General features: G+C 41.1%; 1 protein-coding gene across 1 annotated transcript in view; it reads left to right on the forward strand.

The window, feature by feature from the left end:
* The first annotated feature begins 1,048 nt into the window (after positions 1 to 1,048).
* LOC115778013 (mucin-5AC-like) overlaps positions 1,049 to 13,323 on the forward strand; it is a 36,853-nt gene continuing 24,578 nt past the window's right edge. The window contains exons 1-3 of the mRNA XM_030726022.1: positions 1,049 to 1,069; positions 1,164 to 1,218; positions 1,354 to 1,488. Of these exons, the coding sequence (XP_030581882.1) occupies positions 1,049 to 1,069; positions 1,164 to 1,218; positions 1,354 to 1,488 (211 nt within the window). The remainder of the gene's footprint in view (positions 1,070 to 1,163; positions 1,219 to 1,353; positions 1,489 to 13,323) is intronic.

Here is a 13,323-nt window from a genome sequence, read left to right on the forward strand (position 1 = left end):
ACAAGGCAAGGTAAACAGTTTCTAAGGTCAACTATGAAGCTAAAAACAAAAGTAACCACCGTTCACCAGTAGCGGATTTGCGCGTAGGGAGCAGATCCCTATTTTGTTTTTTGGTGCTACACAAAGCACCGCAACTGCAACCTCAAAGTCAGCTACGAGCACAAGTATTGCCGTCACACCTCAGCAGCAAACCAGTATTCCAAGATTTTATTGGAAAATAAATAATCGGCTTGTGAAACTTCAATTTCATTGCATTTTGTTTATACTTTTAAAAAAACAAATTTAGATGGATAGATTCAACTCATTGTGCACACAAGGCACACGACGAAATGATCGTTCCAGATCACTTATCCAGAGACGAGCATCTGTGGTCATGCAGCCAGAGACCGGCGCTACTGTTAGGCAGTGTGGTTTAAGTGTCTTGCCCAAGGACACAGCGCAGCGTAGGGACAGGGACTCAAACCGGCAACCCACTGGCTGCAAGACGTGTGCCTACGTACTGCGCCACTTTTTGAAATGTGTTTGGCATATTAATGTTTATGAGGTCTTAGTCAAGACAAAGTCACAGTAACACCTTCAAGTAAGTGGGATACAGTTTTGTCTTTGGTGAGAGATGGGCGATCATCTTACATGGCTTAGTGCTGTGAATCCACCGCTACCCCAAAAAAGGCTGCTGCTCGATTTCGTCCTGGTAGTAAAAATATTTTAGAGGTAGTAAAAATAGGTAGTAAAAGGTAGTAAATTTAACTCTAGGATTCCTGTATAAACCCTGACTGAATTCTTACACCTCATGGTGATAAGATTTACCACCATTAACTTTAATGTGATGGCTTAAATTTTTATTGGTCCGTATATCACCACATCTACCACAACTCACTTTTATATTTCAAGCTTTCACGTCTTTCTTTCAGTTTTAATACACTGAATACATGCTTGGAGTTTGACACAGATTTGTGTTTCAGCCACAAACTGGGAAAGGACTTTGTCTGATACAACCAAACTGAAGTTGGTGACTTAACCCCCCATTCTCCTGAGTCACCAATCAGTGATGATCCTGCAGGATGTGATGGTAAGCAGCTAGCTATCTTGGAAAGTAATAGCTGCTTGTGTATGTTTTGTGACTGTAGGCTTATGTTAAATAATTTGTTATTTGCTGCTTTCAGACGTCTTCCAGTGTGGTGCAGTCCTGTGCAGACGTCAAAGGGTTGTTCTGCTCCAGTAGGACCTGAAGGTATGCTTTTCATTCTGTAAATGTCTTTAGATTTCAGTGCATTATGCAGACATACTCTTACTTTTTCTGAATGGCATGAAAGTTGGGGGATATTAACTTTTATTTTATTTGTTTCTCACCAGACATTTCCCAGTCAAGAGCAGGGGGTCCTGTGCAGCCTGTCCTTAAGGTTTTCCCCAAGACTCAACATGGCAACCGCAAGAGGGCATTCAATGAGTTGTGGTACAGAGACTACACATGGTTGGAGTACTCCATCAGTAGAGACTCGGTATTTTGTTATGCCTGCCGCCATTTTTCACTTCCAAATGCCCCGTCCTCTGTATTCAGAACAGAAACTGGCTTCTCGAACTGGAAGAAAGCTTTGTGTAAAGAAGGTGGCTTTAAAGACCACTCCAAATCAGAGCACCACCGAAATGCCATGTTTGCATGGAAGCAGCACGAAATGTCCACTCAAAAAAAGTCATGCATAATAGATTCTGTTAACAGAGAGAGAGAAAAGAAAATTATGGAGAACCAGGCATATATTAAAACTATTGCAGAAGTCTTACTTTTAACTGCCACACAGAACATTTCCCAGAGGGGTCACAGAGAGTCTGAGGACTCAGATAACCGAGGCAACTTTTTGGCTATATTAGAAGAGTTAGCTAAGCACAATTTGTTTCTAGAGAAGCGCATATAAGCTCATGGAAATGCTAAATACACCAGCAAAACCATTCAAAATGAAATGTTGGAATGCCTGGCAGAAATGGTTCAAGAGGAAATAATAAGGGAAGTAAAACAGAGTGAGGTGTTCAGCGTAATAGCTGATGAAACCAAAGACCTTCAGAAGAAAGAACAAGTGTCACTGGTCATGAGATACTATTACAGAAGGGTCATACATGAGGGCTTTCTTGACTTCATGAAAGCTGACAGCCTAGATGCAGCAGGGCTCACTGCTTTTAACATAAAATGCCTTGAAAAACATGGGCTAGAATATCGTACCAACCTGGTTGGTCAGGGCTGCGACGGAGCTGCTGTCATGAGTGGCAAGCACTCAGGTGTCTGCACAAGGATTCAGGAAGTTGCCAAATATGCTTTTTATGTGCATTGTAATGCTCATTGTTTGAACCTTGTGATTGTTGATAGTGTGAAGTCAGTCTCTGAGGCTGATTGCTTTTTCTCACTTCTTCAAAAACTATATTGTTTTTTGTCTGGATCATATGTGCACACAAAATGGCATGACATTCAGAGAGAAATGTATGATGGTCAGCCTCGTGAACTTCCTAAGCTATGTGACACTAGGTGGGCTTGCAGGTACACAGCCTGTCGCAATCTGCTTCATAGACTCCCAACAGTGTACCGTTAAATGCAAGAAATTGGGCTGGAAAGTCATGGTGATCGGGCAGTAGATGCTCGTGGCTTACTAGCTCAAATTGATCTTAGCTTTATTGGACTTTTGGTTACTTTCAAGAAGTTTCTGGGTCAGTCCAAGTTTTTGTCAGACATGCTACAGTCTCCCTCACTGGACCTCACAGCAGCAGTCAGTCTTGTGGAATCTTTACTTGCCACACTGCAGCAATACAGGAGTGAGGCCTTTTTTGAGGTGGTGTGGAAAGAGGTGGAGGAAATGGCTGTAAAGGACTGAGAGGAGGCAGCCTAAGATGAATAGGCAGCTATGTGATTACATACTTACTACATCAACTGGTGAGCGTAGAGTTGATGGAAACAACAAGGAAAACTTTAAAAGGCATGCTTTCTATCCAGTGCTCGATTCAATGATTGGTGAACTGCAAAGACGTTTCTCTAAGCCCAGTTGCACAATCATGAAGGGAATCCAAGCACTTCACCCTCAAAGCATCACCTTTCTACAAGAAGAGGCTCTTTTTTCCTTTGCCAAGATTTTTGATTCAAATGTTGATGACTTTGCCAAGGAGCTGTATCAGATCAAGAGTTTTGGAGAGGAAAGAAAAAAGTGGAATGCAGAGGCTTACTACACTTCTAGAATTTGTAGTATTCCTAGAACCTTTCAAGGAGGTGTTTCATGAGCTTTTTAGGCTTGGAAAAATTGCTATTGTGGTACCAGTGAGCAGTGCTTCATGTGAGCGCAGCTTTTCAGTCCTAAGATTGATTAAAAAATCATGTACGGACAACGACAGATGAGCGTTTGACTCATCTTGGAGTGCTGAGCATTGAGTCCCGATGAGCAAAAGCATTAGATATGAACGAATTTGTGAGACGGTTCAGTTCCTGTCACAAAAACCGTAGAATAATGCTGTTTTAGAGAAGCAACGTTTACAGTGCAGCCATGTTGGTGACTAATTTTTGTATGTTTGTGAGGGAGATGTTTTTAATTAACAGCATTTGTGAAAAAAGTTAAAAGAGTTTTAAATTAATAAAATGTTGAATTTTCTCACATGTTGTGTGTTTGAGAGTGTTTTGTCTGTGTACAGTAAAAAATCTTGTAAAATTGATAAAGAGATTGTACTGTGTAAGCTTTTTTTTTTTTTTAATTACCGTATTTTCCGGACTATAAGTCGCATTTTTTTTCATAGTTTGGCTGGGGGTGCGACCTATACTCCGGAGCGACTTATATGTGAAATTTATAACACATGAACCAAAATACTCCAGCCACTTGACATCTCCGTGAACCGGAGCTTTAAGGCAGTCTTGCGTAACATGTGGGCGCAGTGGATGATGGATGGAGAGCACAGCTTAACGGTAACTGGGGGAATGCGCCACACAACTTTCCTGGAAGTCATCGGATGGATCAAGAAAACATGGGCTTCAGTGACAACCAAAACCATCCTGTCGGGATTCAGAAAGGCCGGAATAATTGGAATTGCAGCTGACAACGAGTCTGACGAAAGCGACACAGAAGAGGAAGCGGCGCTTCGTCTACCTACGGAGTGTGCGGAGTTGTTTAGAAGTGACACCGAGGATGAACAATTCAATGGATTGATGGTTTGGTTAACTTGTTAGTATGTTCTTTATGCTATGGTTATCTGAATAACTGTTAATGTTACGTTAACATACCAAACACATACTCTGTTCGTTGTGCGTCATGTAGCTGAATGTGTTACGTTAGCATAACGTAGGCGTAACCGTGTTCGCCCTGTTCTTTAATCCATTATTATTTTAAATTGCCTTTCAAGATGGAATTTCTGCTCTGGGTCTCGGATTCTATCGAATAACCCCCCCCCCCAAAAAAATGCGACTTATAGTCCAGTGCGACTTATATATGTTTTTTTCTTCTTTATTATGCATTTTTTGGCTGGTGCGACATATACTCTGGAGCGACTTATAGTCCGAAAAATACGGTAAGTGTTTGAACATGGTGTGACTGGTGAAATGTTTATACCTTACCAAAACAGGGGATTGTCCGCAAGAATGTTGGACAAATACGTGGCCCCTCTATAAATACTTTGGCCCCTTGATGGCCCCTTGCTCAGAAAAATCCTAGATCTGCCACTGCATACAAACCATTTGGAATAATTTAACAAGTATTGATGGACAAGATATAATTAACATCAGTCTGTGATTCAGATATTTTTTAGGCCAGCAGAGAAGGCCTTGCAGGCCCTGATTGCCCACCACTGCACTGCATCACCTTTTTATTAAAAAGGTGATCCAGTGAAGTGATCCAATGATGTGTGTGTGTGTGTGTGTGTATGTGCATATTGCTTTGTAAATTAAAAAAAAAAAGAAATTCAAACTTGTGCCTCACAATTTGTTTCTCTTAATTGAATTCCTTTTAGTTGAGGTTATTAGCATGGCATGAATACAACATAACATACAAGGTATATCACAGAAATAATAATTAAAAATAATTTTTATTACTGGGTTATTATTTATTAGGTAGGGGCTTACCCAGGCCTGTCTTTATAAAGGCCAATGGGGGACAGATCTACCAGCCAATCACATGTGAGTGCTGAATTGTGATGGCATTTTTTTCATCCAATGACAGAGAAGCCACGTGTGTCTGTTGCCGCTGCTTCGGCTTGCAGTGCTGCTATTCATATGTAAAGTAGTCGACGCCTGCCGGCTCCCCTGTACCTTTACCCCCCGCTGCTTCTGGTGGTACGTAAACGATCATATCCGTCTCAGGCGAACGAAAATGCGCATCCCCGTATGCTGACGAAAGCTGCCGTTTACTAACGGCGCCCGCGTCAGTATACAGGGACGAATATGCTTCTTTTCGTGCAGTGATTAACAAAACAATTTTCCTCGTAGATTGATGTCTGGATTTTTTTTTCATAAATGAAGTGTCCAAAATCATCACTCAAGAACAAATGCAAACTTTTTTCCAGGTAGATCGTTCAGAAAGTATAATACAACAATTTAATAAAAAATGTCCCTTCATTCACTAATTTTCTAGATTTTTTCTTAAATAAACAAGTTTTACAAATTTAAATTTAAGTTTGCTTTAAATGTTTCATAGCAAATTCCTTTTTTTCCCCAAATAAAATATGTTATGCGTCACATGACAGTATGACAAAACACTGTGGGGAGGGGAGGAGCAAAGTGTGCCTGCTCTGTGCTGTGACAGGAGCAACATTTAGTCAGCTCGCATCTTTGATGAAACCGCAGCACTGAATACGGAGAGAAACTGAAGCCAAAGTATCGATCTCATTACACTGATATTGATCAATACCAATACCAATGTTGGTATCCTTATTATTGATATTAGGATTGATCTACCCACCACTAGCTCAATGTACTAATGACGGAGAAACAACTTACTTCTCTGCTGTTACCATTGGTGGTGGCCATGGTAACTTCAGGGTTCTTGCAAGAAATATTTCTCACCCCAGTGCTAATGCTAATGCTAATGCTAATTAGTAAGCTAATGCTAACCGCTAAATGCCGCTCCCACTTTTTAATTGAGTGATGAAACATGAAAGAAACATACACGACAAAAACATAATCCAGATTTTTTAACAATCAGCTGCTAAAAGCATTTCCTACATTTGAATATCAGCCACCATGTTGTGAGCATAAACTATCACATTTTTAATCCAACAATAGGAAGTGACATCATCTTGCTGGGAACTGTAGTTTTTTTTATTCTTGAAGGCCTCTCATAGCTCTACTGGTGCTGAAAACTAATGTTTGACTATGGCTTTCTGAATACAAGTAGGGCTACAACTATCAGTTATTTTAGTAATCAAGTATTCAATTGATTACTCCGTCAATTAATCAAGTAAGAAATAATTTTTCATTTTAACAATTCATCAGCATATTTTAACTTCCGTACTGCAGATGTTTCTCCGTGTGAAACAAACAGGGTGGATGGAGCTGCTACAAAGCTCTCTTTTCTTCATGTTGCTGATCAGGTGGTTGATGAAGGACCTCCAGCTGTTTCCCAGTAAAGGTTTTAAGGTGGTTACAGGAACAAGAGCTCCTTTCACTCCACCTGAGCTCACCCTCTCAGTAACGGCTCCGCCTCTTTGCGCTTGCTGCGGGTGTGCAGACAGACTGCAGGTAAAACAGCTGCTGCTGTGTTTTTGTTGAAAAACTGGGGGCTGAATGAACTTGATGCTGTAATGCTTTTAATTCACAAGCATCCTCCAAATTGCGTTTCTACTGCAGCTCTATTTTTAGTTACTAAACAGGGATTAAAGATAAAAAACATTTTGATGGAGCCTCTCTGTACTGAAGGGGGTGGGGGTGGGGGGGGTGCACCTAACAATTGCTAGTGCTAATGGTAGCCCCCCTTTCCCCAGTACACTGTGGTTATAGATCTGTTCTGGTGGTTACAGCTGACGTAAAGAAAAAATAACAGCTGACATCCTCTGCACAACACAGGGCACATTCAAACACACACACTCACAGCACAGAGAAGTGGGGGCGTGGAAAAACATCTCAGCAATCCACTAGTGTAAAGGATCCGTTTTTTTTTTTTTTTCCAAATGACGGAAATCCGTTATAGCGATGGAGAACTAATGTAGAGGAAATGGTCCGCTTACACGAAGACACCTGAGCTGCAGAGTTGAAACGAAACATCAAAGCAACAAATTTGTGTCGAGGATTTTTGATAATTGAATTGAGTTACTCCAAGAATTATTGCAGCCCTAAAATTTGGATTAAATTTTCAATTTATGTATCAAAATACATGAAGGTTGGTATTTACCTTTCATGCTGGGATTTTTTTGTTGAATCGGAAGCCTGAAATTTTCCTTTGATCTTCATTTTCCCTCTTACTTCCCTTCGTGTTCATGTCGGTTGTTATTTCGATTTATGTAGCACACGCATGACCATAGTGAGACCAAATGTGCACATTGTGAATGAAACTGTCTGTGCTCTGTGATAGATTGCAAACTGCGGTGAAATGATACAGGCTTAAGCAGCGATAATAGCAGCGACCTAGCCGGGGCGGAGTCTGCGAGGCGCGCTCCTTTGAGAGGCAGAGGAGCGCCATCTTTGTTGGATTTGAATCAGTACGTTTTGCATCCAATAAAAGCAAAGATGCTAACAAATAAATTGGACAATATTCTGGCAATTTAGTGATATTTCCAGAGCTGTGGTCTTGACTGGTCTTGAAATAAAATCCCGAGTCCGCAAGGTCCGAGTCCGTGACAAGACCGAGACCATCAAAAAGCGATCTCGAGACCAAGACCGATCTCGAGTACTACAACACTAATATATGTATATGTATATATTTATATAATGGATATATATATAAAATTCACACAGGTTAAATAAATCCACTTCATCTCAGAGAGAGAGTCACTGTCATTTAGTCATCTGACTAACAATCTTAAAAAAAAAAGAGGCGTGACCGACGCATTCCTAAGACTTTACTCTTGAGTCACAGTTGCACCACAAACATGTTCCAAGCCAAATTTTTTCTTAACGTGATGACATAATGGGGAAGTGTCCTAAAAACTGTGTTTTGACAAGCCCACTAGAAAATGTCAAATCTAATTATATTTATTATGTAAAATAAGATACTGATGGCAATTTCAAATATCAAGCATTGTTCTTAGCTGCTTATTCAATTTAGGGTACCCTGTCTCTTGACCAGACGCTGCATTGAGCAGGTGGGCCCCTTGCTGTGTTACATCAGTGCATATATCTATGGATTTACTGAGCTGGCAAGAACCCTGCTAATTAGAGGATGGAATTTTGTTCATTCAGTCTGTTTACTTGTTTTGTTATTTGAACAGAGTACTAGATGTATGGGAGGGCACTGACGAGAAAGCACTTTGGTGAAGTGTACTTCACTGGAGCCTGGCTTTTTAAATAATGAGTCAGCTTTTGCTATTTTTGCTCTGTATCATTTCTGTTTACATTTTAATAGCACAGCTGTGAGTCTTTTGTTATGGAGGACAAAAACATTAATTTATCTGAAGAGCATTATTATTTTGACATGCCAAAAATTTATTTTTGAGTTACAGCTGAATGTTAAGATCAACACACCTTCCTCCATCACAATTTTTTGAAAAGCTGAAGAGAGGACCAATAAATGAACTTTTTGTATTACCAATGAAATCAGGGGATTCAAACATTAAAACTGAACATCCAGGCTATACTAATGCAGTATATAAACAAAAACTTCAGAATCTATAATAAACAATGATGTGTGATTACTTTAATCTTGCATTATCTTGCTTTTCTTCTAAACTCTTTTCACCCTACTACATTTCTGCATTTGTTTTTCATGGCATTTATGACGTAGGAAGCTAGAGGCCATTATACTACACCAAAAAACTTGACAGCTGACACGCCTGTGAATCCTGTGATGTTACATTCTTCATTCTCAAGCTAACAAAGCCTTTTATTTGACACATGTCATGAGCCCTTATTCTCCTGAAATATATAAGGACACAAAAGGTGTGGACTGTATCATAAGGTGAAGGCTTTACCAAGGCAAAGAGGTGAACTGTGCTGTTTTAAAATAAAAAATAATTTAAAAGCATCTACAGGAGGGAAAAAAGGGAAATTTTATTAATTTTCATCTTATCTCAATTTTGGTAAGTACAGTAGAATATAGATTTTATGTATAGTAAATATGACTTTTTTTATTTTTACATTTAATCAACTTATAAAATGAATGCTAATTGTTTTGACAATATTATTTTTAAATAGTCATGCATTTCACAATGAATACTCTTAATAATTAAGTCTTTTTTTTCTCTTTTTTAAAAAACTATATTCATATCCTTGACATGTTTTTCTTTTACAGATTTAAGTGATTGAAGAATGGGGGTTGGATTGATGATATTAATTTCCATGGTGCTAACAGGTGAGCGAAGTAATGTTAAACCTACTGCTGATACAAAATACATGAACTGCTTTAGCAGACACGTGTATGCCATTTTACTGGGTAAACACGTATTTACTTTGGTTGCAGTAAGGAAATCTAGGTGAATAGTGGACAATCTGAGTTTGCTATGTCTGAGAGGAGGAAATTTTGCATGCCTGTTCTTTAAAACACCCCAAGATTCTCTCTGACTCTGACACGTTGTTATTCACATAGTCTATATCGCAGTGTATGGATTATACTTGAATGCAAAAACTGGGCTGAAATTTTGCACTTTATTTAATTTTCACTTTATATAATTTTTGAGCTCACTTTGTATAATTTTTGAGCCTATATTTTTGAGCTCTCATAACATTAAAGTAGAACATATGACCATGAGACATTTTTAAGGCTGAAAGAAAGATACATTAAAGCTCTGTTAAAAACTTCAAGTCTTGTTTTGATAACTTTAAAAAACAATACCATTGTTAGTGTAACAAATGACTATATTTGAAAATAATTTTGACAAAGCATAACAGGTTAAGGTTGCGTGTTATCAATTGCAATTACATTCTCTATTCCATTTTATTTCTATAGCACCGAATCCCAAGGTGCTTTATATTGTAAGGTAAAGGCTACAATAATATAGAAAGCCATTTATGCTGGAGAGTGATATAACTCTTGAAAGTGTGTGGCAGGCTGAGAGTGGACCCAAATGCTGGACACTGAAGGCAAAATGTGAACTCAAAAATACAGCTTTATTGCTGATTTCCAACAAAATAGGAGAAGCTAGATTAGTTTTTACAAACAGTAACTGGAAGACCGTGGAAAACTGGAACAAAATCAAACTACCATGAGGGAGGACACAGAAGAAAACTGAGGGCTTGAATACACATAGCAGGTGAATAGAAAGATGGGGAACCACTGGGGGAAAACAGGGCACAGGTAAACAGATCCTGACTCATTAGACAAGGGAAACAATGCACATAAGACAAGGGCTACAAAAGAGTTGAGAAAACCCAGAAACACTAAGTCACAGGCAGATTTGACAACAAACAACACTATTGAAATTACTATGTCTCCCATGATATTAAAATACATATGAGGTCAAATAAAAAATTGCTAGAATGTTGAGTTTTGGCTTCAATGTGTGATATTTGTAAAAGGTATTAAATGTGAAATTTCACATGCTTTTCCCCTTTATCTAATCAAATCTAATAAAAAATATAAAACCTATGTACTTTTAGGGAAAGAGTCATTCAAGAATATACAATGTTGCACAGCTTCATTAAATATAGAGAATTTGTACACTTTCAATGAATGATTCATGAAGTTTGGTTTTCAGTCTTTATCGTTAGCGTTACTGTCCTATGTCAGTAAATAAGACAATATGGGGACAGAAAAGACTCGGAATCAATTCATTACACAATCCTTCAACCACTGACATATCTGACCCTGTCTAACTAAAACCAATCATTGTAAATCTTTTTTTCATTTTGAAGCTTTTTTAATCTGCAGAGAATGATAAAATAGGAAATAAAAGAAAACGTTACATAAAAGTAACCACTCAAAAAAAAAATAAAACTGACCATTAAAAGAAGCAAACACTGTAAACTGACACAAGCAAAGATACAAGAAAAAATTAGGAAATAATTAGGAAAACAACTGTGAAAGCTCTGTATTGATATCATCAAGAATGTTATTTAATTAAAAGCCAACCCATATCAGATTTATATGGCACTCATTTCTTACTATTTAATGTTGCAGTATACATATATAAAATTTAATGATGTAAAATAAGGATTCATGTATGTTGAAAAAAGTGTTTAACTATTATATTTACCAAACACCTGCCTCAGCAACTCTTAGCTCAACTACCGAAACAACAACAGCTGACACAACGGTGGAGACTGCAACAGCAGCTGCAGACACTACACTCACAGCGGCGGAGACTACAACCACATCTGCCGAGACTACAACCACAGCGGCCGACACAACAACAACGGCCGAGACGACAACCACAGCGGCCGAAACCACAACCACATCTCCCGAAACTACAACCACAGCTGCAGACACAACAACCACAGCAACCGAGACAATAACCACAGCTGCAGACACAACAACCACAGCTGCCGAGACTACAACAACCACAGCTGCCGAGACTACAACAACGACAGCGGCCGAGACAACAACCACAGCGGCTGAAACTACAACAACCACAGCGGCCGAGACTACGACCACAGCGGCCGAGACAACAACCGCAGCGGCCGAGACTACAACCGCAGCGGCCGAGACTATGACCACAGTGGCCGAGACAGCAACCGCAGCGGCCGAGACTACAACTACAGCGGCGGAGACAACAACCACAGCTGCAGACACAACAACCACAGCTGCCGAGACTACAACAACCACAGCGGCCGAAACAACAACCACAGCTGCAGACACAACAACCACAGCGGCCGAGACAACAACCGCAGCGGCCGAGACAACAACCACAGCTGCAGACACAACAACCACAGCTGCCGAGACTACAACAACCACAGCAGCCGAAACAACAACCACAGCGGCCGAGACTACAATGACCACAGCGGCCGAGACTACGACCACAGCGGCCGAGACAGCAACCGCAGCGGCCGAGCCTACAACCGCAGCCGCCGAGACTACAACCACAGCTGCAGACACAACAACCACAGCAGCCGAGACTACAACAGCTGCCGAGGCTACAACCACAGCGGCTGAGACAACAACCACATCTGCAGACACAACGACCACAGCGGCCGAAACTATGACCACAGTGGCTGAGACTACAAAAACAACAGCTGCAGACACTACAACCACAGCGGCGGAAACTACAACCACAGCAGCGGAGACTGCAACCACAGCGGCGGATACTACAACCACAGCTGCAGAAACAACAACCACAGCTGCAGACACAACAACCACAGCTGCAGACACAACAACCACAGCGGCCGAGACCACAACCACAGCGGCTGAGACGACAACCACAGCTGCAGACACAACAACCACAGCGGCCGAGACCACAACCACAGCGGCCGAGACAACAACCACAGCAGCCGAGACAACAACCACAGCGGCCGAGACAACAACCACAGCTGCAGACACAACAACCAGTGCTGCCGAGACTACAACAACCACAGCTGCCGAGACTACAACAACCACAGCGGCAGAGACCACAACCACAGCGGCCGAGACAACAACCACAGCGGCGGAGACCACAACCACAGCGGCTGAGACCACAACAACAGCGGCTGAGACTACAACCACAGCTGCAGAAACAACAACCACAGCTTCAGACACAACAACCACAGCTGCAGAAACAACAACCACAGCGGCTGAGACCACAACCACAGTTGCAGACACAACAACCGCAGCGGCCGAGACAACAACGACAGCATCCGAGACAACAACCACAGTGGCCGACACAACAACCACAGCGGCTGAGACCACAACAACAGCGGCTGAGACTACAACCACAGCTGCAGAAACAACAACCACAGCTGCAGACACAACAACCACAGCGGCCGAGACCACAACCACGGCTGAGACCACAACCACAGCTGCAGACACAACAACCACAGTTGCCGAGACTAAAACAACCACAGCGGCCGAGACAACAACCACAGCGGCAGACACAACAACCACAGCTGTCGACACTACAACAACAGCTGCAGACACTACAACCACAGCGGAGGAAACTACAACCACAGCGGCTGAGACCACAACAACAGCGGCTGAGACTACAACCACAGCTGCAGAAACAACAACCACAGCTGCAGACACAACAACCACAGCGGCCGAGACCACAACCACAGCTGAGACCACAACCACAGCTGCAGACACAACAACTACA

Source organism: Archocentrus centrarchus, unplaced genomic scaffold (genome assembly GCF_007364275.1).
Source record: "Archocentrus centrarchus isolate MPI-CPG fArcCen1 unplaced genomic scaffold, fArcCen1 scaffold_94_ctg1, whole genome shotgun sequence".
Lineage (NCBI taxonomy): Eukaryota > Metazoa > Chordata > Actinopteri > Cichliformes > Cichlidae > Archocentrus > Archocentrus centrarchus.